Source organism: Pelodiscus sinensis, chromosome 6 (assembly GCF_052426305.1).
Source record: "Pelodiscus sinensis isolate ZL-2025 chromosome 6, ASM5242630v1, whole genome shotgun sequence".
Lineage (NCBI taxonomy): Eukaryota > Metazoa > Chordata > Testudines > Trionychidae > Pelodiscus > Pelodiscus sinensis.
In genome coordinates, this window is record NC_143057.1 from 30,000,427 (window position 1) to 30,028,061 (window position 27,635).

At 44.2% G+C, this 27,635-nt stretch overlaps 1 protein-coding gene across 1 annotated transcript; it reads left to right on the forward strand.

Moving 5' to 3' along the window:
* The first annotated feature begins 4,073 nt into the window (after nucleotides 1–4,073).
* AK3 (adenylate kinase 3) lies at nucleotides 4,074–26,878 on the forward strand. The gene is made up of 5 exons (XM_075931638.2): nucleotides 4,074–4,495; nucleotides 18,059–18,178; nucleotides 19,969–20,141; nucleotides 24,269–24,387; nucleotides 26,481–26,878. The coding sequence occupies exons 1-5, from the start codon at nucleotides 4,348–4,350 to the stop codon at nucleotides 26,602–26,604; spliced, it is 684 nt and encodes a 227-aa protein (XP_075787753.1). The 5' UTR covers nucleotides 4,074–4,347; the 3' UTR covers nucleotides 26,605–26,878.
* Nucleotides 26,879–27,635: the final 757 nt, after the last annotated feature.

Genomic DNA, 27,635 nt, shown 5'->3' on the forward strand with positions numbered 1-27,635 from the left:
GGCTTGACCCAGCACTGGGACTAGTCTGATGCTTGGGTGGAGGAGGGCAGCTCAGCCCAGAGCTGGGTCCAGCCCAACTCTGGTGGCACTGGACCAGTCCAGGTCTTAGGGAAGCTGCTGACTCAGCAATGCACTGGGGCCAGCCCAATGCTCAAGGGCCAGGGGAGTGGAGGCTCAGGCTGCTGTTGGGTGGGGGGCAGTAAGTCAGGGAGCTGGTGATGGCAGTTCAGTCTGATGCAGCTGGGGGGTTGGGCCAGGAATCCTTCAGTCTGGGGGCTCTTGTATGGCTTTTCCTTTTATGGGCAGGTGGGGGGTGGGAGGGGCTTTGGGACTCCAGCATGTGGGGTGGAGACTTAGATGGCAGTGGTGGGACCAGCAGGCTTGCCTCCCCAAAGCGGGGGTTTTACCTGCCACCCATGTTCTTAATCTGTTAAGATGGACTCTGATTGAATTCAGTAGGAATTGCTCATACAGACCAACTGCATAAATGAGCTTCAGAAGTTTCCAGTTCGGTCATAGATTTTTCTAACTATAAAAGCCTAAGAAAATCCATATCTCAAAAGCCGTTTATTTGAATAGAATATTCCCAACTTTCCTTTTTCACTCATTTCCACTCCATAACTTTGAGTTTTCTTTCTCTGCCACCCCCCCACACTTTGGGTCTCTTTCTGTCTCATCCCTCCAAGGCCTTCTCAAGTCATTTGTTATACAAATTCCCAGTGTCAGTTCCATATGCGGCCACATCAAAACAAAGAAGGGAAAGAGTTTGCTCTCTTTCCTGACTACTATTTTAGGGCACTAGTATGTTCCACAGCTGACTCACTCCACTGGCAGCTGGTGTACCCTTGTGCCAGAAACCATAAGATACTCCTGAAAGGGTCCCTGACAAATTGGCAGTAGGATACTTCTCAGCTGGCAAGTGTATGTGATGAAAGGAACAGATGCTATATAAAGGTGTAAGCTAGTTACAAAGGAAGATAACATTGTAGTCCACAGATAAAAATGAGATGCCCTTTAAAGATGACCTCTCCACAGTTCAAAAATGTCCTAGCTATGGGGTTATCTGAATGTAAGGTGTACTATTGCTTTAAATAGTTTGTGATCCCTTTAAGGGTTCTCACTGTGGTCTGTGTTTTAAAAGGCCTCTGAATTCAGCCAGAGCAGCAGTATAGCCAGCCTTACATTATAGCTGGCCCACGTTGTGTCCATATAGTAAACACGGTTATATGGACTCTACCACGCCCATGCGGTTTCTTTAGATCAGTGGTCCCCAACGTGGTGCCCGTGGGCGCCATGGCGCCCGCCAGGCCATATATGTGCGCCCGCGGAGCAATCTGCACATGCTGGTGCCAGCCCTGGCCCTGGGCGCGCCGCACATGCTGGTGCTGGACCTGGCCCCGCGGCGCATGCCGGTGCCGGCTCTGGCCCCAGATGCTCCGCACATGCTGGTGCCGGCCCCGGGTGTGCGGCGCATGCTTGGCCCTGCCCCCAGTCACGTGGCCTGTGAGCGGTCCCGCCCCCGTATGCCCAGCGCATGAGCGGCCCTGCCCCCAGGCGCCCGGCAGCCCCAAAATGTTGGGGACCACTGCTTTAGATTATGTTATTATATTGTGTAAAGAGCAAAAACCACCACAACAATGAATGCTCTGAGGAACAATCCTGGTCTTACAGCTTTTAACTCAATAAGGGCAGGAAGAGCAAGCTCAGCAGCAGTGAGAGAGGCATTCAGTTAGACTTTAGTTAATGGTTAGTAGCATGTTAAGATAAGGGTAACCAAATGTCAAGTTTCAGGCACATGCTAGTGTCAGGAAAAAGACTTTTCTCCTACATATAGGATTGCACAATTATGTAGATACATTAATTTAGACTTTGATGGACCAATTATCTATTACCCTATAAATCAGGGGTGGGCAAATTCCAGCTCACGGGCTGGATCCAATCCTCAAGGGTTAGTCCCTGGTGGGCCCCCACCTCCATGTTCACTTGTGCCTCCGCAGGGCTGCGAATCACCATTTGCTGCCAATGCAAGCAGCGAGAAGTGACATCCCGGTTTGCGACACTTCCCACTGTTCGCATTGTCTGTGAACGGTGATTTGCAGCCAACCAGAGATGTGATCCCCTGTGGAGGCGCAAGTAAACATTGCGGTGGCAGCCTGCGAGGGACTAACCGTGCAGGCTGCCGTTTTTTATTGTCCATCCCTGCTATAAATCCTATGTGAGTTTGCCTTCCATCTATTGTGCTCTGTTGCAATTATGATGAAACCCAGTGGAAAAAGGAGCTCGTCTATGGAGAGGTCAAAGTTTTTTTTTTTTTTACTACAGCTGATTTTTGTAATATATTTACCCTTATTTTACAGCTCAAATGGTATACAGCAAGGGTAACGAGAGAGTAGTGGAAGAACTCAGAGTAGCAAGAAACAACATACTGTGAGTTTGAAGTCCCAGCAAAGTGTCAAGGAGTATATTTAAAATAACCTGTTTGCTGAATGAAAGATGAATGCTCTTATGATTGTGATGTGTAAATTTAATCTCTCTGGCTGTGTCTACACTGGCATCCCTTCCGGAAAAGGGATGCTAATGTAGCACTTTGGAACAGGCAAATCCGCGGGGGATTTAAATATCCCCCGCGGTATTTGCATTAACATGGCTGCCGCTTTTTTCCGGCTTGGAGATAAGACGGAGGAAAGCGCCAGTCTAGACGTGATTCTCCGGAAAATAAAGCCTTTTCCGGAGGATCTCTTATTCCTACTTGAAAAAAGCGGCAGCCATGTTAATGCAAATACCGCGGGGGATATTTAAATCCCCCGCGGATTTGCCTATTCCAAAGTGCTACATTAGCATCCCTTTTCCAGAAGGGATGCCAGTGTAGACACAGCCCAGAGAGATTAAATGATTTTTCCAATCTATCAGATTGCAAGTCAGTGATGTGGTCAAGAATATGAATTAGCCTCTTCTTTGAACCACAAGCTAAGACTGTCCTAGCCATTATAAAAAAATACTGATCATAGCTCCCTCATTCCTTAGTGTACATATCTCCTAGTTGCCTTCTATGTAAATGATCTTGGGGCATCTACACTGCACCCTTATCTTGAAATAAGTTATGCAATTTGAGCTACGCAAATTGCATAGTTTATTTCGAGTTAATTTAGAAATAGAGTGCTATTCTAAAATGTCCCTTAATCCTTGTGGAACAAGGTTTACAGGGACATCACAATAGTGAGCCCGTTATACTATGAAATAACGGCTTGCTCAAAAGACACAGAATAGCTATTTCGGGATACTACTGGTAACCTGAAATAGCTCCGCAGTGTAGATGTAGCATAACAGCTCTCAAAAGCTATGTCTAGACTACATCCCTCTGTCAAAAGAGGGATGTAAATTAGGCAAATCAAAAGTGCAAATGAAGCAGGGATTTAAATATGCGGCACTTCATTTGCATAATTGCATCACAGCGCTTTTTCAAAAAAAGGTATTTCAAAAGTGAAAGCGCTGTTTAGATGACCACAGACTTTCACTCTTGACGGGGGTACATATGAAATGAAAGGGGAATCCTCTCAACTTTCCCCCCCTCTATCATTTCCCGGCTGAGAACCTGGCAAGTCCTTTCAACCGTGCTACTAATTCATGACCTGAGGAGAGCACCTTTGCACCTGCCCCTGTCCCGTTCTGAGAGTATCTTTCTTTCCTTAGTTTATAATTTGTTACTTTATCATTTGCTTACTTTCTTCATCCTATATGTTTGTTCTATAGGGTCATGCCAATTCACTCTCAGAATATGATCTGAGGAAGTGGGTCTGCCCCACGAAATCCCATCACCTAATAAACTATCTTGTTCGTCTTTAAAGTGCTACATAGTTTTTTTGCTTTGCTTTCCTTCTGTTACTGTGTTTTATCCTGTTACTTTTCTTCCTTCCCTCCCGCCCGGGGAGCCTGCGCAGGGCCAGGAGCTTAAGCTAGCGGCTGCTCTGCCCTCAGCTGCTGCGTGAGCGTTTGTTGGGCCACGGGGCGCTGCTGGGTTGCTCCTACCAGCTTCCCCTCCCTCGTTTCCAGCAGCGCCGCCTCCCAGCCTGAAACCTCCCGGGCCAGGGCCAGGGCCGGGCCTGGCTGCTGTAAGCGAGCTCGGGGCTGCAGCTCCTGGCCTGGCGTGCGGGCTGCCGGGGCGGGGAAGGGGGCCGGGCTGGGCTGGGCTTTGTAGGCAGCGCTTCCACTTCCTGGCCCGGGCAGCGCCGCGTTCGCCGCCCGAGCTCCCGCGCCTGCTGCCTGCGCGGCGCCTGCAGCGCAAGGCCGGGGCGGCAGCCCCCGCTGAGGCTCCCCTTCCCCCAGCGCTGCGCGCGGCGCCGCCTCGCCATGGTGGTGCAGCCGCTGCTGCGGGCCGTGATCATGGGCCCGCCGGGCTCCGGCAAGGGCACCGTCTCCTCCCGCATTCTCAAGCACTTCGCCCTGAAGCACCTGTCCAGCGGGGACCTGCTCCGGGACAACATGCAGAGGAGGACAGGTAGGGAAGGGCCCCCGCGGCCCTCTCTCTTGCCCGGGGCTGCGGACCCCGCGGAGGCGGCTGAAATGGACCCCGCGGGGGTGGTTGAGCTGGCAGGGGCAGGATCCGAAGCGTAATAAGATCCTGCCCTTCCCCCGGGCCGGGCTGTGTCATTGCTCCTACCGCTGTCTGCACGGAATGGCTGGAAGCTACCCCGAGCGTGACAGCTGTGCTCCTGAGTGACCCACGTGTCGCCACAGCTGGTTGGATAAGGGAGGTCCTGCTGTACCCTGGCTCCATAGCCTAGACCTGAGCTTGAATCTCGTCAGGGGCCGTATGAGCCCCTTGTCCCGCGGAGAGTGGTAAATCAAATTAGCTTGTGGATTTGGGACAGTATCTTTCCTTGGCCATTCTCTTCAGCGTGCTCAGGACAGAGGTTGCCTTGAGTGTCCTTAGCCATAACTCCGTTGCGCAGGTTGCATGCCAGCTGCTAGTGCTTCAGTGGTGAAGCCATTGCATGCATGTTAACAAATCTCCAGTATTTGAGACATCTGGCATATCTTTCCCCCAGAAATGCTGAGTACTCACATCTCTGACAGTTGTGGGTGCTCTTAAAAACCAGGGCCCAGGTTACTGACACTGGAATCACTTCAATTAGTGGGAGACTGCTGAAGAATTGGGCCATAGATTGTAAAGTACATTGAATTCTTTTGTGTTGAAATGTGCTGTATACAGGCAGTCCCCGACTTACGCGGATCCGACTTATGTCGGATCCGCACTTACGAACGGGGCTTTTTTGCCCCGGAGCTCACAGGCAGCGGTCAGCCACCTCGAGCTCCGGGGTGAGAAAAGCTGCTCCCGGTGCCCCTGGTCTGCTGGGGACCGTCTCCAGCAAACCAGGGCCACTGGAAGCAAAGCGGTCCGGCACCAGAGCAAAGCCTCAGAGGCGAGGCACCTCCCGCTGCCGCTTTGCTCCCTGTGTCCCTGGTCTGCTGGGGGGGGGGCGCAGCTAGTGTGCCCCCCCAGAAGACCAGGCTTTTGTTGTGGACCCTGGGGCAGAGCAGCTGGGGCGCTGCCGGTTGGTTCCGCAGCGCCGCTCTGGGCACTACTGGAGCAACCCAGCAGCACCCCAGCTGCTCTGCCCCAGACGTCCCCAAGTCAGCCATTGCTGAAACTGACCAGCACTGACTACAGGAAGCCGGAGGCACAGTTGCTCTGCCCCGGGCTTCCTGGAATCAGCTGCTGATCAGTTTCAGCAGCAGCTGACTTGGGGTTCTTAAGTTGAATCTGTATGTAAGTCAGAACTGGAGATCAGTTTCAGCAGCGGCTGAATCTGGACGCCAGTTCCGACTTACATACAGATTCAACTTAAGAACAAACCTACAGTCCCTATCTTGTACGTAACCTGGGGACTGCCTGTAAATGCATAATATGATTAATAATAAAACCAACTGCGGTGGGGAGTGTGTGAGCCAAGAAGGAGACGACATCTCCTTCTCTTTTCAGAAACTCCAAATAGTGGTAAGAGGGGAGTTAGGTTAGATGATGCAACCTGGGAGAACTGAATTGGTGAAATGCAAGGGAGCCTGTTTGGTCACGTGTGCTTAAATAACATACATAAAGAGTGAAGAGGTGCAGAGAAACAAATCTTATGTGTATATATAGTTAAACGTAGTCGTTTGGAGGCAAGGAAATAAATTTAGTATTTCTTATAACTGATTAAGCAGTCACAATTCATAAGAGTGAAACACTGCTTCTTTAATAACTTAAAGACTTTTGTCAAATTTAGGGCAGTCATACTTTTTTTCTCATATGACCCACATCTTAACAGATAAATTATCTTGTCATTCATTATCACATAACATTCCCATGGAACTACAGTCACATTTAACAGGGAAAAGTAATGGTATTATTATTATTAGAAGTATTTTTAGTTCAATTCCCTTTTCTAGTTGGCATAATGTAATCAGCTAGTTATCCACGGGACACCCTCCTGCCTTCTCTATAGTTCATAGAATGACATGTGGTTTAACCATTTGATTGCAATTTGGTAGGTAGGGTAAAGTACAGTCCTGACCTGAATATTGTTAGCTATAAAGCAGAAAGCTTTTATCAGTAACCAGTAGAAAAGGGGTTAATATTAATTGTGCACATTTACAAAACACAAATGCTCATCTTTGTTTCACTTATTTCTAACATTTTGTTAAAAATAGATGGAACATTTTGTGTGGCTGGTCTGTACAGGCAGAATAGTTTAAAGCATTCCCCTTTATTTTTCTTGCAGTGTTATTTGTCTGCAAATGCTTTTTATGTGTTTGCTTTGGCAGCTGGTATGAAACTCATTTAATGTCTGACTATCTCTCTGGAATACTTATAGAAGAGGATTTTAATATCCTGAAAGCACTTGAATATAAAGCAGTACTCAGCAAAATCATGCGTGGAGTGAGTGCTGAGTAAAACTACAGTGTTTAATTCTAGTATCAAAAGGTATCTTAAACCTAGACTCTTAGATGTTGTTCCTGAAAAAGGCATTAAAAGTCTCAAAGCACACATCGAGATTGCATTTATACTGCATTGCTTCCTGTGGGCATGGTCCCTACACCCATGGAAGTAAAAAAAGTTACGATAGTCCCCTAACTTTGGGAAATATTTATAGCGGCTCACTGCGGTCATGATAGTGTTTGTGAGCATGGATAAGTTGTAGCTTTTTTCCTTATTAGCCAAACATTATTTGACTATTTAATGACATGGGACAAAGATTTTCGGAAGATGCCCGACTTCAGATGTAGTATGAGGTCTGCCTTTTTAAGAAACTGCTGAATATGTTCTTTTTCAAAATCAGGCCCCTTTAAAATGTTTCAGATTACTCATTTCAGGTTCCTCATTTTCTGGCATTTAATAGTTCAAAATGTTGCCTTAATCTTAAGTGTCTTTAAAAACTAAATAAAACCCCACCAAACCCCAAATATTATCTAGTCTACAAGTAGCAGTTATATGTCAGCAGTGACTGTTTCTGAAACAGTGGGTAGTATTGACTATTATCTACACTAATATTTTAGTGGCTTGTAGGTAGATAGTGATATGGTTGAGTTTAAACAGTCAGTACCCACACATTATGTAGCTAATAGTAGTATTGACGTCAGCTGATAATCTTACCTTGACTGAGTCTTAGACTGATGCATGGTTGTCTTCTAAATTAAGCTAAACATTCCTAACATACATTGTTTGCAGTATGGACAGGACACTATAAGCAATAAGCATTCTGTAACTTGCATGTAGACTATTTTTCTCTGCAATGAAAGTGACCAGTAGTTGTGGCAGAAGAGTTTCAGTTTATACCAGCAGGTACAGGGTAATCATTGATGTTCAGCACTTGGAAGCTATACAGTGTTATGTAAGTATGAAATACTCTTGCACTATCCATGCTGTTCTTATTCAGGTAACTAAAAGACAGTCACTAGAGTAGTTAAGCTAGTGCCTTTTATAAAATTATTCTTAAGAGACTTTTTTCTGTGGGTTATCAATTAGTTGTCTCGTTTAAAAAAGTCTCTCTCTCTCTCTCTCTCTCTCTCTCTCTCATGAAATCAGTTGGTTGATTTGTTTTGTCCCGCTCATATACATTCAGAATGCAGATGCAAAAATCATTTTCATTGTCCGTTGCTTTGACTATGTCTGCCCCTTTATATCCCTTCACTGGCTCTCTGTTCTCTGTCACATCAAACATAAGGTACCTGTCTTTGCATTCAAGGCTCTTTATAGCCTATCCCTCTGTTATCTATTATATCTCATTGAGATGTCCGTTCCCACCTCTGGTTGGCATATGATACCAGACTGTGGCTCACTTGTTAAATTTTCAAACACACACTATTTTTGTTTCTCCTCTGCTGCCGCTTCCACTAGATAGGTGCTCCCTGTAAATCTCTGTAAAGCTACTTTATTCAAATTCCTTCTTAAATTTGATGTTGGGATGAAAAACTAAACAGAATGGGAGAAATCGGGATCAGGAAAGTAGATTTATGAGATGGTGGTATCTGAAGTCATGAGACTAGATAATCTCAGGGGGATGAGCATAGACAGGGAAAATGAGGATAAACCCTAAAACAGGGTTTCCCAATCTCTTTTGGCCATGGAACCACTATGGGATCCTGAAAATTTGGCAGAGCCCTTAAAATATCATGATTTTTAATTCAATAGGTACCCAATTAAATAGGCCAAGATTTGAAAGTCTATTTTTATTTCTTGTGTATTTCTTTTCCCTCCCAAAGAAAACTATCCAAAAAATATTAACAAAATAAGAGTCATACAACTATCATTAATATTGTCTCATGGAGCCCCTGGGCCCATTGTGCGGAGTCCCAGGGCTCCACGAAGCATACTTTGGGAAACTCTCCCTTAAGCAATGCCAACACAGAGGGATCAGGAGGAGATGCAGGAGTTGTCAAAGAAACACTATTGTAGGAGCAGCCAGCTGGGGAGGAGGAGAACCAAGGGAACATCCAGTTATGGAGCTATATGGAAGAATGAGTCTTGGAGAAATTGGGGAAGAGGAGAAGAGACTTTTAGAAAGGGTTAATATAGCAAGTTGTGGATCCCTTAGATTTTGTTCACCGGGAGGTCATTGCTGACCTTGAAGAGAGCAGAAGCCCTCACTACCTTCGCTCCTCACTTGATACTCACTCTAGTATGAGTATCAAGCGAGAAGCTGAGGTAGTGGGTGTAGATGGCAGTGGGTATACTGTAGATGGCACACTTGGTGGTAACTAGGGGGTGCTATTTGGAAATACTTCTAAATGTTCTAACATTACTATTTAGGAAAATGGGGGGGGAACAGTCTTGTTTTCCATGAAGAAAGGAAGTGGGAAAACCCCACTTTTCTCAATTCTATGCCAGGTTTTATTTTGAAAAGCAAAACGTTTTACAACTGTTTACAAAACCATAGAAAGTTAACTAGAGTTAGACTTTGACTTTTCAGCATTTGCCACCTTGTTAAAAACTGTGCCAAGAGTTCAGTTGTTGAAAAGAAGAGTTCTATTGAATACATGTTCTTGAGGGTCCTTAGCAGTCTGCATTTATTATCACACTTTCCTGCTTCAGAGGGAAGATTTTGTGATGGCTTCTCTGTTGCTAAGCAACCTGTTGCCTGGTGAACATGGTCGAAGTTGGTTGGCTCTGTGCAGTAACTTCCCACAAAGACACCCTAAGCTGTTGCAGAAGTTTGTAAATAGGCATCCATTTTATGCTTTTTGGCATGAAGCGAGAATTGTAATGGCGTTAGGCCCACAGCTAGCCAAATCATGTCCTGTGTAAAGTTCAGCGGGTCAGATTTCTGTAAAAATCTATGGCCTTGTATACATGCAGGTTTTGCACCAGTGTAAATATTTTAGTTAGCACAATCTTAAGATGGATGTAGTTATACTGGCATAAAGAGCCTTATACAGTTGTTAGTTTATTCCCCTTTCTGTCTGGTCTTAGGGGGTGTACCCCTTTATCTGTACCAGTATAGCTAAAGGGGTATATTTTGCATATGTAGACAAGGACAAAGATTCTCTGCTGCAGCAAAGTAAGATGTATAAAAGAATAGATTCAGTTTCTTATCACATTCTTTCATCTTGAAATCCTCTTTCCAGTTAGTAAAACACTCCAAGATTTGAAACACAAGAACAGTGGTCACCAACCAGTAGATCGGGATCTACTGGTTGGTCTGGGAGCCTCTGACAGGTGATCCTGACTGGTTTGGCTGGGAAGCTATTCGCTGGCACTTCAGTTGCCCCCTTCAGCCACTGTCATGCTGCTCCTGCCCTCTGCCCTGAAGCTTCCCCCCGGGAGCTTCCTGCTTGCTCTGCAGGGTGTGGGAGGGAGAAGAGGAGGGGCGCTAATGTCAGGGTGTCCCTCCTCCCCCGACTTGTTTACCCCATCTCCACACAGCGAGAAAGGGATGGAGAAAGCTTGGAAATGCAAATCTCTGTCACTCTCACACACTGTCCTTCACTCTCATCTCTTGACCCAACACATAGGTGTGTGTGTGGGGGGGGGGGGTTGTTACTTCCATTACTGCTTGCAGAGTGGGTTATTTTTGTGTTTTGACTGGTCTGTACATTTCATACTTTTAGTTTCTCTTTCACACTTAAATTTAATTCTTTGAGGAGTGAGTTCTGAAATGCCTAACCTGTCGTGGCTGGAGTAATTATCCCTGTGGTAATTGCTGCTCCTGGAAGTGGCTGGCATGTCCCTGCAGCCCCTGAGAAGGGCAGAGCAGGGGGGTTTCCACATGCTGTCCTTGCCTGCCGACACCACTCCTGCAGCTCCCGTTGATCAATAACAGGGAACCGTGGCCAGTAGAAGCTGTGGGCTCAGTGTCTGTAGATGAGAGGCAGCACATGGCGCCATGGAGCCATTGCTGTACATGCCCACTGCTTTCAGGAGTGGCACAGGGCCAGGGCAGGAATAAGCCTGCCTTAACCCCATTGCTCCACCACTTGGAAGCCATCTCAGTTAAACGGTGGCCTGCCAGAGCCTGTATCCTGAACCCCTGCCCCAGCCCTGAACCTCTTCCTACACCCAGTCTCCTGCTCCAGACGTGAGTCCCCCTGCACGCAAACTCCTTCCCAGAGCTTGCGCCCTGAAACCCCTCCTGGACCCTAATCCCCTAGTCTGGGCTAAGCCCAGAGTCCCTTCCACACTCCAAGCCCCTTGGCCCAAGACCAGAGCCTGCAACCCAACTTTCTACCCCAGCCTGGGGAAAGTGAGACAGGATGGGGGAGGAAAGGGGATGGAGTGAGCTGTGTGAGGCCTTGGAGAAGGGGTTGAGTAGGGGCAGGGCCTGAAAGAAGGGACGGGAAGGAAATGGGGCAAGGGTATTTGGGTTTGAGGTAGATCTTACATTGCCCTTAAATTGAAAAAGTGATCTTCTGGTTAAAAAGATTGGAGCCCACTACACTAGGAGAACCTTTGTGTTGTGAAACTATAGCAGTGTCAGGAACTAACATGGCTTTGTTTGCAGTACAGACATTTCCTTCCCCAGGGACAGATGACGGTTTTGCGGGGCCCCGGGCAGCATAATTCCGCGGGGCCCCCCCTTTGCCACGGTGCATGCGCAGCGACGCCATGCGCATGCGCAGCGGCGCCACGGCACATGCGCGGGGCTTTCCGAAGCGTGGGGCCCGGGGCGGCCGCCCCGTTCGCCCTGCCATATATCCGCCCCTGTCCTTCCCCTGTCTCCTCCCCCAAATCAGGATCCTTAACATATTCAAGTAGACTGGAAAATTGAGTCCCAATTGGCTTTTGTTTCATTGCTAAATGAAAGTAGCTAACTTTGCAGTAGAATGATGAATCTAGCCCTCAGTGCTAGCAGCATGGGTCTGTGGAGTGGGCCTGCAATGTCCGTAATGGGAATTTCCCACACCCCTTTCTGCTAGAGCTAGGTGGAGAGCTGACATGCTTTAAAACTGTGTTTAAAAAAGGCTTCTTATCTGTCTTTAGGCAGCTACCTGTTTGGCAGTTGAGGCAGGGGAATGTGTGCTGTCCATACCCGTTTTCCCTAACCACACCCCAAACTAGTTGGGTATGGGATCTGTGCCAGTTGAGGCAAATGGAATGGTAACATGGGTGGGGAGCTCTCAGTAGTGCTAATACAGCAGGTTAAGCTAGGCATATGCATGATGTGAGCACTGAGAGCTGGTTTCATGATGCTGTCATGGTAGACACTGCTTTATTAGATTACTTGAAGTGGCATAAAATAGGAGGAATAGCACAGAGAGAATACAGGTTGGATCACTATAGTCTGGACTCCTGTAGCCCCGCAACATCTGTGGTGTGGCATTCTTGTGGGTGCTCCCAGACTGGAGCACTCACGGGGAAAAGCTGGGGCCCCCACTCAGTTATTGCTTCCCTGACCTCCCAGAGCTTCCTGAGCATTGCAATGTGCGGCACTCAAGCTCGGGGGGAGAAAGGAGGTGTGTGGGGAAAGTGGGGACACTCAGGGGAAGAGGCCAGGTGGCTGCAGAGCTCTGCAGCTGGGGGGCTAGGAGCGCAGCCCTGTAGCTGGGGCTGGGAGCATAGCCTGGCAGCTGTGGGGCTCAATGTACTCCCGCGGAGCTGTGCTCCTGGCCCCCAGCCATGGGGCTCTGCAGCCACCCTGCCCCTGCTCCCAGCAACCCACCCTTATCACCACTTGGTCACTGCTAGCCCCTCTCCTGCTACAGGAGCAGGTCCCATAGCTGTTGGCAGCAGAGGGGCCAGCATTGATCTTCCTTGGTCCAACAAATTCCCTGATTTGATGCAGCACAAGGAAGATTCAGAGGCAGTTCTGAAATGTGTGATATACCCTCCCCCAGGAGAAGATACTCAGGGCCACCTTTAACTCAGCTACATTTCCTTAGTATAATGCCTCTTGAATGAGAAACTTTATAGGGTACTAGCAATCTGAGTCAGAGGTTTATGCTATCTATAAAATGTGGATGATATGAACTGCTACTTTGTTAGTGGAGCAAAACATCCCTGTTGCTGACTGTATAAAAATATATTCCAATGCTGATAGAGATAGTAGTTGGAAGATGAATACTTTCAATTGTAGAGCCTGTGCTCCTGAACTCCTCCTTCACCTCAGGTGCTATTGGTTGAGTGATCACTTCTTGCCTGCATGAGAGGTTTTTAGAGCCTGGCTACTCTGTTGTTTGGGTTTGAGTTTCTAGGGGAAATGCTGTTGGACGAAGATTTAGAACCATCATACACTGGCATTCCTTTTCCTCAGGAACTGTAGTGCCATTGATGGAGTTCCGTACCCCGGAGCTGCTCAAGGGGGAACTACTGTGGAAACCAAGTGGAGTGAGTTAGTACCGCTTAATACCTAACTTGCCCCACATGCTGCTGTTTGTGCACTGGCAGAGGAGTCTTACCCCTGCTTTGTGTTCCCCTGCCACCAAACCCTCAGGGCCCCAGCAGAGGGTAATGTGTGGAGTATGAGGAGTCCCAGTCTATGGCAGGGAGAGTCTCCCTTTCTATTTTTATGATGAAGGGATTCTCCTTCCCAGTGTCACTTTAGCTAGCTCACCAGGACAAAACTCATGAGGGCCAGGTTTCCATGTCTTCTTCCTTCCATGTAGTCTTGATTGTAGTGAGAGAAATCCTATTTGAAATGTATGCAGAGCAGGGGTCAGCAACCTTTTCAAACCAAAGAGCCAAACTACATTAAAATTCGGAACAAGTGGTCAGCAAAGAGCCAGTATAAGAATGCCGATTTGCATGACTGAAAATATACAACTTAATATTACTAATAATTGACACGATGATTAATAATAGGATAAATGAAACATTGTATTTAGGGACTTAATGGGACTTCTGTTGCTGCATCTTTTTGTACTTTTCTTTGAAGTTTACATCATACCTGGTCAAATTTAGCTTCGCACACACAATCAGGGTGTCTTCTGTCAATCTTGAGTGCAAATTACCTTTGTGATTCAAACGAAAGCCTGCTCACATATATAGGTGGAGCCAAACACCGAAAGTAAGGCCAAGCTGACATTCTGCATGGTGTTGTATGTGACAGGAAGTTTCTTTCAAAAATTGCAGAATCAGATTATCATCATGCTCCAATTTCTTCGTCAGCCTTTTTGTGCAGTTTAATCAATTCTGCACATTGTCGAGCAAGGCATTCTAAATCAGAATTCAGCATGATGAATTTTTCCACCCAGATATCTGACTCATTGAAATCTGCACAATTTTCATTTCCAAAATCACTGACTGAGATGACCATCAAATCAGTTCTCCATCGGACGCGTTATGTGGACGAATCATAAACTTAAACAAAGCACTATGTTTGCAAAAGTCAACAAAACGAGACTCATATGCCATTAGGAGCTCAGAAACAAACCTGGCAAGCTGCTGCAAATCAAGGCTGTTATTTGGACTCTTTCTCTGATACGAATCATGAAACATTCGTAATCTTTCAAAATGTGAAAGTCTGCCCATCTTGATATCTTTGATGAAGACAGTCAATTTTGACTCGGACACAAACACTGCCAGCTGCAGAGTCAGGACTGTATTTCCTTGTCCTTGTAGCTTAAGATTCAACTCATTCAAATGACTGGTAATGTCCACAATATAGTAAAGCTTGACCAACCAGTCACAGTCTGAAAGCTCTGTGTGTTAGACACCCTTCATATCGAAAAATGACTTGATCTCATTAATGCAGATGGCAAAACAAGACAAAACTTTGCCACGAGATAACCAGTGAACATTGTGCATTAGTAGATTGGGTTATTTGGAATTGACTTCCTCGAGCAGTGACTGAAATTGATGGTGATTAAGGCAAGAATCCAATTGACACTGAGAATGACCAGTCCCATTTCTGAATTCGCTTCCACAAGATTGTGTACAAAGTGCCTTCTGGTGCACAATACAGTGAAAGTTTAAAGTGGGTGGTTCAGTTGTTCTGAAAAGAGTAAGGAATCCCCTTTGTTTGCTGACCATCTGTACGCAGACACAAGATTATCCAACTGTATTTCTCATTTACCAAGTTCATCACGGTTTTAAGGATGTCTTTACCCCTTGTTTGATTTTTTTTTCCATTGGTAATTTCTCAATCATTTCTTCATGCACAGCATTTCCATAAATATATCATCCCAGAATACACAATTAACATCACATATGTCAGTTGTCTTGTTCAAAGCAAACTAAAAAAAAAAGCAGCTTTACTCAAATTTTGCATTTGTTTCGTGTCGATTTGATGGGCCATTTTCACATTTTTTGCCAATAATGGCATGTCTTGAATTTTCTGTAAGATTTTTGTCCAAGTTGTGAAACTCGTCAAATAGTTCCTGACCAATTTTTAGCATGCATCTCTTCATGTAATCCCCATCAGCGAAAAGCGTTTCCTCTTGATACTGCTGTATGAATCTGCAAAACTTGTGGAGTTTAAGCTCCCACCTCTTTTTGACCATGCCAGCAGTCTATTTTGTTCAATGTTCATTTTATGTTGCAGCTCCTTGCTTTTTATTGCAGCTCCTTTTTTTTTCATGTGTTACCCTTAGTGTGTTTTGTAGCCAGTGGCGGCCCGTCAATACAAGCGAACTAGGCGGTCGCCTAGGGCACCAAGATAAATGGCTGTTGAGGGCTTTGGAGGCAGGGGCGCCGATCGTGCGTTTCACCTGGGCGCTAGTTGCCGGCAGCTCGTCTAGGGCTGCTCCTGTTTGTAGCAACTGCTGCATGTTTTGTCATAAAATTCGGGGTTTTTTTTTGTTTATTTGAGAACAGTTTCTCGCTACAAATGAGACAAAGTGGAGATCCACACCTATCCACAAATGCCTACAAGTTTGCTCACTCCTTTTGAAAATTTCAGTACTCATAATTTCTCTTTCTCTTCGCCATTTTTACTGTTAGGGGGTTACAGAGTTCACTATCATGTATGGTGATAGAAAGATTTCTTGACCAATCAAATAAAAAGAGAATATGCATAACCCCCAATTACTGGAGAGGATGGATGTTTGTTAAAATGAACAGTTAAAGGTGAAATAGACCAAAAAAATTCTTGACATAATTATGTGTTTTTAAATTTTTGAATTAATTTTTCATTTTAATTTAAAAAATGTTGTATTTTGGGAATGACAAGAGCCCTGTTCTAGAGCCATAGGTTGCAGACCCCTAATGCAGAGTAAGGAAAGCCATGCCTTTTTGGAGAAGGTTGGGCTGAGAGCACATGCTGGGACTAGGAAAGGGGTTGCATGGATTCAGAGAAGGAAAGGTGTTTGGATTCCAGTTGTTTTGATTTTAAAACTGCCATGACGTTGACTGTTTCTAAACTGAGATTATTTGACATCTGGATCTGAGCGGCATGGCTGATGGCTATCTCAAAGTGACAGTGTTATTCCAAAGCCTAGTTGTGAATATGAGCACTTTGCCTTAATTAAGGAAGATATTTCTGTCTTCCTATTACTGCTTTAAAAACAAAACCAGGAGGCCCCCCTTTTCCAGTGTTTGAGGGCATCAGTTGCATTAGAGGCATCTGAGACTTATTAGGGAAGGAGCTAGGAATACTCTGTAAATGGAAAACTTCATTTTCTCTTCAAGTTTGCATATTGCCCTCATCACCGTAGTATGTGAGTGCCTTCTAATACTTTCTTTAAGCATGCAGAAAACAGTAATTAGATGAACTGCAGCAAAAACTCTAAACATTGTTAAGGTTTTGGTATTTGCAGTTTTCCGGTGTCTTTCCATTGCCATCCAACTCTCTAGTTTGGGATCCTGTAGCTAGCTCAAGAAGAAAATTAAGTATCTGAATTAATAGTGATGATCCAGTTCTGCAAATCCCCATGTACAAAATCAATCAAGTTCTACACTGGGTGGAACTGGGCTGTAATTTTATAGTTAAAGGGCAGAAGACATCGTTATGATCATCTAGTTCAGTTGCTCTTCGCCTTTTCAAACTACTGTACCCTTTATAAGAAGGTTATTTGTCTCACATACCTGCATTTCACTTGACTTAAAAACTGCTTACTTAGAAAATCAGACATAAAAATATAAAATTGTCACAGCAAATTACTGCTGAAAAATTGCTGACTGTCTCCTATAATACTATATTATTATAATATAAATCAAGTGAAATATAAATATTGTACTTTTCAGTGTATAGTATAAACAAATAATTGTCTGTATTAAATTGTAGTTTGTACTGACTTTTCTAGTGTATGTAGTTTGTTGTAAAACGGAGGAAGTATATAGATGAGCTGATGTACTCTTTGGAAGACTTCTGTATACCTTCAGGAGAGAATCATTGATCTAGCTGACTTGGATAACACCGTCCAAAGAACCTCACTAAATAACTTCTGCAACAGACCCCTAACTTCTGCATAAGCTAGAGCATATTTATATAACAATTTGTTAGGGCATGTGTTGTGAATTTTTTGTGAAACCAACCATAATAAATGGTTGCCATCTAATCAAGACAGTGGGAGGGAGTGCTGGTCCAAAATGATAGTCAATGTGAATATAGTAATGCCCACAAACAATTTGTGAAGACATACATCACTTATAAAACTTGCAAATCTGGATAATGTGATAGAAATAACATTCTCTAACTGCAGTGTTTCTACTGCATGTTGCTTTATTAAATACTCCAGGAGGCATATAGCTAAAACTGTGATGTTGTTTAGTGAAAACAACATGCATCTGAAGAAGACATTAATGTCCACCAGTCTGTAGAACTTAAATGCTAAATACATGCAGAAAAATAGGGGCTCAATTTTTGAGCAGGAAATATGAGGTAAAGCTAGGCCCTTTCATTTTTACTGGTTGCAGAGCCATTCTGCCTTTTAAAGAGGCTCCACTGGTGGCTTTCTCGTTTTTCCAGTCTTAGGACCTGATCTTGCAAACACACATGTGATTAACTTTACTAATTGTGAATAGTCCTTTGGCATCCACTGTAAGTTGTAGTGAAAATGAGGGAATTAAAAAAAATTAAACAAGCCACATGTCAGTCACTGACAATTCACAATCCTGCCATCGTCAGGCTTCTGACTAAAGTTGTTTGTAGATTGCTGGGCTGCTGAGGGGCATTGCTAAATTGATATGCGGTTTGTTTTGCTTCCCTAGAGGTTGGTGTCATTGCCAAGACCTACATTGATCAAGGGCAGCTTATTCCAGATGATATCATGACACGGTTGATGCTGGGTGAGCTGAAAAATCTACACAAATACCACTGGCTACTGGATGGTAAGTTTAGATACAGGGGAAGATCATTTGTGTGGCGGGGGGGGGGGGGGGGGGGGGGGGGGGAGGGGAGGAAGGAAGAGGGGCAGGAAATGTAAATGGGAAAGATTGTGTGTTTCTGACTTGACAAGTAATGAGCACCTAGCAATTATGCCAAGGTCTTGAGTAGGCATGTAAAATCCTGGTTAATCAGTTAACTGGATAAACCTTAGCTTTAACTTGTTAACCAATTTAAGCAGGATCCCACATGGAGTCGGAGAGTGGCAGCAAGAGCTGGTAACCCCAAGCTTAGGGGAACCAGCTCCCGACCCCTGTAGGACAAGAGCAGCCCTTTGCCCATGATGGGCTGCTTCCGGTACCAGTTAACTGATTATCTCTTCACATCCCTCCTCGTCTTAAGTCTAAAAATCAGAGTTCTGCTTCTGACTTCTATTAACCTGCTGTGTGACCTTGGGCAAATCATAGCCTTCCTCCTTTACTTTCCCCATATGTAAAATGTGGATAATAGTAGGCATTCTACCTTACAGGGATACTGTGAAGCTTAATAACATGTTTTGTGATTCTTGGATGAAAGGTGAAAAATCAAAATTATATTAGTTCATACAACACCTGTCACAATGGGGATCTCGTCCATGACTTGGTCTTCTAGTTATTATGGTATAATACAAACAGCAGAATTTTTGCTGTGCAGTATTTTTTTTAAATCTTTATGGGTATAACCATGTTTTTGTAAAGTTACAAAGTGAAACAGTCAAGCCATGAAATACCAAAACTAACTCAGCTGTGCCCTCTTGCTTGTGTAGTCTGTAACTACATGTTCACATACTAACTTCTCTAGTTCCCCTGCAGGATCTCTGTCTTGTTGGAATACATAGGTTTTATCCTGTGAGTGAATGGGGGCAGGAATACCTATTCAATAAGACAGATGTTTGGCAGATCTGTGTGTTACTTTTAGTCATATTCAATGTGCAGTTACAACCATGCAGCTCTGAATGCGCAGCCGTATAGCCAATAGCACTTTTGGCCTTCAATGGACAGAATGAAGCAGAGCTCCACAACTGATACATACTGTCTCCATGTCCTCTCTTAGTTTAAACTGCAAACTCTTTGGCATAGGGACCTTGGACCAAAATCATAGCTAGTGTAATTCCATGAAGTTTAATGGAGTTTAAATGCTATATAAATAATATTGGTCTATTAAGTATCTTAATCTGAGAAAGCTTAGTTCTGTTACCACAGTTCATCATGGGTAGTTCTAGGGCAGAGTGAACTGAGTTGTATACTAAGCAGCTGTAATGCTGATATGGCAAAGTGTCAGCTTCCACAGGCTGAAAACTGTTTATTGGCTTCTACTGCAGCACTACAGATGGAGAGGCTGTAAGTTGCTGCGGTGAGATTTTTAGAATCAGATTTCTTTTTTCAGAGCAGTAAGTGTTTTTCCTCTGCACTCAAGCTATTATACATGCTCCATTGTACCTCTGCATATACTTTTTTGATACATGACTAGGTCAAATATGTATGATCTCATTGAAATGGTATTTACCACAACTTTCATCCAAGTGTCTTGAAGCACTTAACTTTCCTAACAGCCCTGTGAAGTGTAAGGCTTGTTTTTGCAGCTGAGTAAACAGAGGCACAAAATGGCTGAGTAAGAAAATCACAAAGTGAGTCAGTAATAGTGCTGCAACTCCCACCTTTCATGCATCTAATTTCTAGACACATTCCCTCACTTACAGGTCATCTCAGGAAATGGAATGGGATGATCATCTCCTACTAGTTTATTTTTCTTAAAGGTTTTCCCAGAACAGTTCCACAGGCCGAAGCTCTGGACGAAACATGTCAGATAGATACTGTGATTAATTTGGATGTGCCATTTGAGACCATTCAACAACGGCTCACTGCACGCTGGATCCATCCTAGTAGTGGCAGAGTCTACAATCTTGAATTCAGTCCTCCCAAAGTCGTTGTAAGTGATACACGTATCTCTCTGGCTGTACTACATAAATTGTTTCTAATCTATGTCAATCACTGAAACAATGTTTTATAGATTTATTAGTTTTTTTTGCAAGAATGAGTATTATGTCAATGAGAATAGTTAGAATCTCTTGTCTCTGGAGACCATGATACCTTTGTGATAACACCTTCCCTCCAGCAGGATAGCATCATTTGCATTTAGGGAGTGAGTCAGGTTTTGAAGTGACTTGAGGACTTCCACTACCCAGCGTGGTTTGCTTTGGGAATGCTATCTAGGCAACTGGCTTGTCTTGTGCATGAGGAAAGTGGATAATAGCCAACAGTGCATGGAAGGAACCAACTACATTGATCTTCATGAACCACTATTAACTAGTCTTGGAAGATACTTTTCTCTCTAATTCCATAATTAAAATTAAGTACTACATGAGCACATGCCTTACCCAGCCTAATTTATAAACATAGTCTTTTCAGTATTTAAAATCTAAGCACCTCCCTACTCTCAAGTTTGATTTTATTAAACAAAATCCATTAAAAATTAACTCAGATCAGCTCAAACTAGTAAGGCTGTGTCTAGACTGGCAAGTTTTTCCGCAAAATCATCTGCTTTTGCGGAAAAACTTGCCAGCTGTCTACACTGGCCGCTTGAATTTCCACAAGAACACTGACGATCTCATGTAAGATTGTCAGTGTTCTTGCGGAAATACTGTGCTGTTCCCGTTTGGGCAAAAGCCCTCTTGCGCAAATCATTTGCACAAGACGGCCAGTGTAGACAGCACAGTACTGTTTTGCGCAAAAAAGCCCCGATGGCTAAAATGGCCATAGGTTTTTTTTTGCGCAAAACCACGTCTAGATTGGCACGGACGCTTTTCCGCAAAAAGTGCTTTTGCGGAAAAGCGTCCATGCCAATCTAGATGCTCTTTTCCGAAAATGCTTTTAACGGAAAACTTTTCTGTTAAAAGTATTTCCGGAAAATCATGCCAGTGTAGACGTAGCTGGGATGTTAAGGACTAGTTGACTATCTGATAAGCAAATGCTTATCGGATAGTCAGTCGACTAGTCAATTTCCTCTCCCCCTCTCCCCCGCTGCCTCAATCAGATAGTGGCAGCAAAGGGTGGGGGGGGGGGGAAGATAGGGTATTTCAAAGCAGCAGCACTGCACAGCTGAGCCCTGGATCAGCTGTGTGGCGCTGCTGCACGTGGAGCCCAGAGTCAGCTGGTGACTCCCTAGCTGATCCTGGGCTCCAGCGTGGCATTTCAGTGGAACTCGGGATCAACTGAGGACTTCCCACTGGCCCCAGGCTGCACACGGCGTTCTGCATTCCTCCTTATTTCAAAGGAGGAATATGGAAGTCCCTATCGACTATTCAGTTAACTGTAACTTAATATGCTTATCGCAGACCTCTCTGGCTTGGCTGCTCTGAAGAATTCTTACACAGTAGATTCCTCCACAGGGCCAGTGCCAGCTCTGTTTATTATCCAGGTGGGACAGTGAGCCACCAGAATTCACTTATAACTCACCTGCAGAAATAAAACTTGCTAACTGTGTAGAACTGGGGTGGGCAAAATGCTGCTTGATCCGGCCTGCAGCCACCCCAATGGGACCCTCTAGCGCAGTACTGCTTTAAGTGGCTGGCTGCTCCCTGCCACTCTCTGCTTCCAGTGTCGAGATGGAGGGAAGCGGAGGAGCTGTTGCATGTTAATCCACCCTCCAGCAACATCTCTCAGCTCTCATTAGCTGGTTTCTGGCCAATAGGAGCTAATTTTGCTGGGTATGGGGGCAGCATGCGAAGCCTCTCCCACCCCTTATGCAGGGAGTCGAGGCACTGGAAGGAAGCAGCCAGCTGTTTTGAGCAGCCTGGGACTGTGGGAGGTTGGGAGCTTGCCTCAGGGTCCTGCAGGGCTACTGGCTGGGAGCCAAGGTAAATGCCTCCTGGCCAGAGCCTACTCCTGGCACCTCACCTCCTCCTGTACCTCAACTCCCTGCCCCAGGCCACCACCCAAAACCTCTACACCCCTTTTCCTGCACCCCAAGCCCCTGTCCAGATCACAACCCCCTCCTTCATCCCAGCCCATACCCCGAGCTCCCTTCTGCACCCAACCTTCATCCCAGACCCCACATTCCCCCAATAGAAAAGTGTGGCCCTTGACCACTTTCCAAAATCTTGGCATGGCCCCCCCCCATCAAAAAGTATTACCTATCCTGGGGTAGAAAGCTAGGCGAACCCTGTCACCAAGTGGTCCTCATTTTAAATAATTCAATACTGGTTTCTGGCAAGTCAGGCTATGCCACAATTAGTGGCTATTTTTAAGATGTAAAAGAATGGCGAGAGTTGATTTTATATGTCAAATGTACATGGAACCCATTCTTTCTCTAAGTCTTCAAGTCTTGGAATATGCACATTGAGGTACATTAAAATAGTTTGGGACATGTGAATTAAATCAAGAAGTGGATTCTTGAATGATTGAAATGCAGCAGAGTTCCTGTAACAGCATTATAATTTTGCATTACTTTTGATAGGCCTGTCACAGGACACTACCCATGCAATTTGATTTAAGTATTTAAAACAATTCAAAAACTTACTTGCTCGTATAATTCACAGGTCAAGTCACCTTACTATACAGTTAGTCAAAACCACTAAGAGAACACTGAGGTTTCAGAGTCCTCATATACTGTGGGCCAAATTCTGTTTTCTGATATATACAAAAATGACTTCAACAAGGTGTTTCACGTTTGTAAGTGAGGGCACGCCTTGGCTCTGTGTGTCATGTAGGATGAAGTTCTAATAATTTCCTCTTGTTACCACTAAAGTCTTCAGGCTACTGCTGTTTTACATCACTCAACTTATTAAAAGGTGTAAAGTTTCCCCCAGAGAAATTGAAAATGCAAGGTGAGGTTCAAGTAAAAACTTGCTGTTTACGCCCACATTCTGTTTGGTCATTCCTGCCCATGTTCTGCTTTGTTGGTTTTTATGCTGTCTTCTGTATTCATCACTGTAACATTTCTTCCTTAGTTTAACCTCCAGCCATATGGCCATGTGGCTCTTTACATTTAATGATCTTAGGCAGTAAGTCATATCAGCCTCTTAGTTCTGCCAGTTATACGTGACTTTACTGAAACAATTTTAAACATCCATTCCGATCCATTGTATGTCAAGGAACACTGTGTATTATGGATGTGAAAGTGTAATAGTGTACATTGTTAACCAATGAGCAAGAGCTCACTGGTAAACCTCTGTGAGGCTCTGGGTATGCATGGGAAGCTGGCTTAAAAGCCTGTCCCCTCCTTGCATTGGTTCCTGTGCTACAGCAGCAGCAGTGGGGTGCTAGGGGCAAGCAGTTGCACAATTACTTAAATGCATTTTAACATCCCTGCTTTGCATAGGTTCCTTTGTGCAGTGCATGTGACTTCACTGAATTGTGCTCCTCTACTACAATCTGAAAACCATAGCAATACCATGCATCTGGTGTAGGGATGTAAGCGACTAGTCGACTATCTGATAAGCTTTTGCTAATCGGATAGTTGACACATTAGTCGACTGGTCGCTTCCCCCCTTGCTGCCTCTATCAAAAAGAGGCAGCTGGGCAAGTGGGGGAGAGCTGGCTTAAAAGCTGGTTCCCCTCAGCTCCAGTTCCACTAGGGCTCTTGTACATTTCAAAGCGGAAGCACTGCATGAAGCCTGGCTCAGCAGGGACTCCCCGTTGGCCCCTGGCTCCATGTGGGTTTCAAATGTCCCTGCTGGTGCTCTTGTACATTTCAAAGGCAGAACACTGCATGGCATGTCCGCCTTTGAAATTTAGCAATAGCTGGGCGGGCTCTTGCTACATTTCAAAGTGGAAGTACCTTTATCGACTAATCAAATAGTCGATGGAAATACCATCGACTATTCAACTGATTTATATAATTTTAACATCCCTAATCTGGTGTTTGAGGCTGTATGTTTTGTAAATGCAGAAAATCAACATCTGACCATTACAGAAAAGATATGGATGGTAGCTTGCCCTCTGCTTTAGCTGAAAGTTATTTTTTTCATTTGGCTAACTGGAACTTGATACCAACAGGATAACACAAAGTCTGCTTAAGCAGAAATATAAAGCCATTTTGTTCTTAACCACAATTAGGGGACCGATGATATTACTGGAGAGCCACTTCTTCAGCGTGATGATGACAAGCCAGAGACTGTTACCAAGAGACTGAAGGCTTATGAGGCACAGACAAAGCCTGTTCTAGACTATTACAAGTAAGTAGTAAAATAAAAATATTTCTGTCCACCTTAGCAGGAAGAGGAACCACCTGGTTTTTTTTCCTTCAAAAGCACAAATACCAAAGTGTTGGGTTATAGATGGAGCTCCCTATTTACTGGATTAAAACCTCTTTTCCAAGTTATTTCAAGAACAAAAAAGGTACAATAATTGTGTGACATCTTTTACTGAAGTCATAGGATGCTTTGCAGCACATAAACATGAACTTCCAAAGCAAGGGCCAATTCCTCAGTTGTGGAGCTCTATTTCAGTACGTATTTTTCCCAGAATTGTATCACCTCTGCCAACTTTTCTCTCACAAGATGGCCAAGGACGTAGGATAGTAAAAGTTGTTAGGGGATAAAGATCTAAAAATCAATAAGTGGAATGGGATTGCGTAGAAAAATTTGTGAATTAAATGCAAAATTTGAGTCCAACACCTTAGAAATAGGTATGTGATGGGAGACTATGGTCTGCTGTATTGCCAGGGAAAAATGGGGAGAGAATAGTGGTCAATCCTTGGAACAGTTGTTTTTTTCCAAATCTGTCTCTTCAAGCAAAAGTGCTGGCTGTAGTTAGTGTATGTATGTTATTAATACCATTGGAGTGGTAATGGATTCTCATGTAGATGTTTATAGACATTTATCTCATTCCTTGATTGTCACTCCAGAAATATGCAGATGTCTTCCAATAATTCCCTGCATTTCTTCTATAGGAAGGGAGCTCTTTCTTTGGAGGGAAGAGGTGGAGCAGAGGGTACTTTAGGTCAGCAGTGGTTTTGACTGCAGTGGACTTTGAGGACCCAGATTCATTGTAGGATTAGGACCTATGATAAGTGTACTGTGTGCAAATGCCATAGAAAGAACATCTATGGAGCAACTAAACTGTCACAAGGTAAATTAGTTGCCACACTTTTACTCTGTTAGTTTATAGGCAATAACTTTAAAACTGAGTGTTTAACCTACTGGATTATATATAATGAAATATATTGTACCAGTATTTGACAGCCCTAAATCAAGCCTGAGTCAATTATTTTGTTATGAGGTATCTGCGTAGCTTAACACTGAGTCTTCATTCTTCATTTCAGTTTCCTTCATAGTTCAGTAGTTATTCCTGTTTGAGATCTAGACTCTTCCCTTCATCTGTGTCCCTCCAGAAACAAAGCATAACACCTTTGGCACACCTAACTTGTTTTAGAAAACAAGGTTGCTCTTGGTGTTATGGCTGTAAGCAAGTAGTCAAGTACCCAATCAGCCTGAGCTTATGGGGTAATCGAGTTGACTACTTGCTTTCTCTCCTATCTTGCTGCCTTTTTATCAGAGGGTGGGGGGCACAGAAGAACAGCCTTGGCCTGTGGCCAGCCCTGCCTCCCATGAACTAGGGACTGCTGCGCCTCTGAAGTTTAAATTTAGTCAGAGTGGGAGTATGTCTTGGACTGGGGTGAGCTGGGACAGAGCACCTCCCCTTATAGCCTAATTAGGCAGCTTATGCAAATTTTATTGACTGCATCATTAGTCAGTTACCCATCTCTTAACAGCCTTACTTGGGGTTGACCTCTTACATGTCAAACAGTGTTGCTGCTATACCTTCACAAGGACAATCTCTGATGTACCTTTCAACTCTGAAGTGGAGAGAGACTGATAAAATGGACCAAACGGATTTGTCTGAATGGCTACATTGGTATGATCTTGTGCAAGAACTCTTTTGCGGAAGACTTCTTGTGCAAAAACTCTTTCAGAAGAGTGCATCTACACTGGCATGTGGTTTTGCGCAAGAGCATCCTTGCCAGTGTTAGATGCTCTCTTGCGCAAGAAAGTTCTGATGGCCATTTTAACCATAGAGCTTTCTTGCGCACAAAATTCATGTTGCCTGTCTACACTGGCCCATGTTGCTCAAGAGGGCTTATTCCTGAGCAGGAGCACTATAGTTCTTGTGCAAGCAGCACTGATTTCACACATTAGAATGTCAGTGTTCTTGTGCAAGAACTCACCGCCAGCATAAAAAGGCAGCAAGTTTTGGCGGAAAAGCAGCTGCTTTTGCGCAAGATCGCACCAATGTAGACACAGCCAAGCTGTTCTTTTGTTTTTTTCAGAAAAAAAGGTGTACTGGAATCCTTCTCTGGAACAGAAACCAACAAGATCTGGCCCCAGGTGCATGCTTTCCTCCAAACCAAGTTGCCAGAAGTGAGCCAGCAGGAAGCTGCCTCACACAGATGAAATTGCTGCTTGTTGATGAGTCCAAGGTACTTGTCCTCTCTATTTTCCTGAGTGATTGTCAAGGATCATGGTTTTCAGTTTTGTTGGAATATCAAACTAACCAGTAGCTAAGGTCTAATCTCAAAATTTTCACCCCTCGGCTTTTCAACTTTATGCATTCAGATTTTTCACTTCTGTACCCTCATTTCAGAGCTGTATTTTTATATTAAATTTACCCAATTATTGTAAAATAGTGACCAGTTGTAATAAAAGCAACCAAAGTTTTGTGTCTGTGCTTTTGCCAAAAAGTCAGTATCCTTTTTCTGAAATAGTTACCAGGACTTCTAGAAAAATGGATTTGAGTAAAAGCATCAACATCTTTTCCTTGACATGATGCATTAGGCAAGATCACTTACAAAAAATGATTACAAGTGTTCAAAATTCACATTACAGCAGGTATTACAACTGCTCCTGTTTATCAAACACCTTTCAGTAAGTGTATCAAATGCATGCATATAATATACTTGCTGTGCTATAGAAAAGATGGCTTCAGCTACGTAATATGGATACTAAAATCATGTAGTAAAAGTGGGGTAGATAGAGGCAGAGTAATAAACTGAGAGCTAGTTACAGTTCAAACTCCTTGATTGTACTATTGTGTTATGAGAGTCCCCTCTTTCAAAATGGATCATTGCCATAGGGTATAAATCACACACTGAAAATTTGCAGGTACTAGTATGAATAGTGTTAACTACAGTAACACAATGCAACATTCTGCCCCTATGAAATAATCCAACAAGCATTGGAAAATTGAAATTTTGCTTATAATGAGGATTTTGTACCTCACCTTTCACAAGTCTTGTATGGCTTCACAATACTGTATACTGCAGAAAATTAATCTGTAAAACTTAATCCAAAACCCATTCAGTCAAAGTGGAGAAACTTGGACAGCTGAGTGTGAGCTCTTCAGTACTGGCATTCCAAGAAAAGCATTGGAGGAATATGGAAAGCTTTTCATTTGTTGCAAGTGCAAGGCTGAGGTAGGTACTGTT

Excerpts from the sequence above, each read along its gene's own strand:
- AK3 (XM_075931638.2), top strand. The coding sequence starts at position 4,348 with ATGGTGGTGCAGCCGCTGCTGCGGGCCGTGATCATGGGCCCGCCGGGC. Across the intron at positions 4,496-18,058 it reads CAACATGCAGAGGAGGACAG|AGGTTGGTGTCATTGCCAAG; the intron begins GTAGGGAAGGGC and ends TTGCTTCCCTAG. Across the intron at positions 20,142-24,268 it reads TCAGTCCTCCCAAAGTCGTT|GGGACCGATGATATTACTGG; the intron begins GTAAGTGATACA and ends AACCACAATTAG.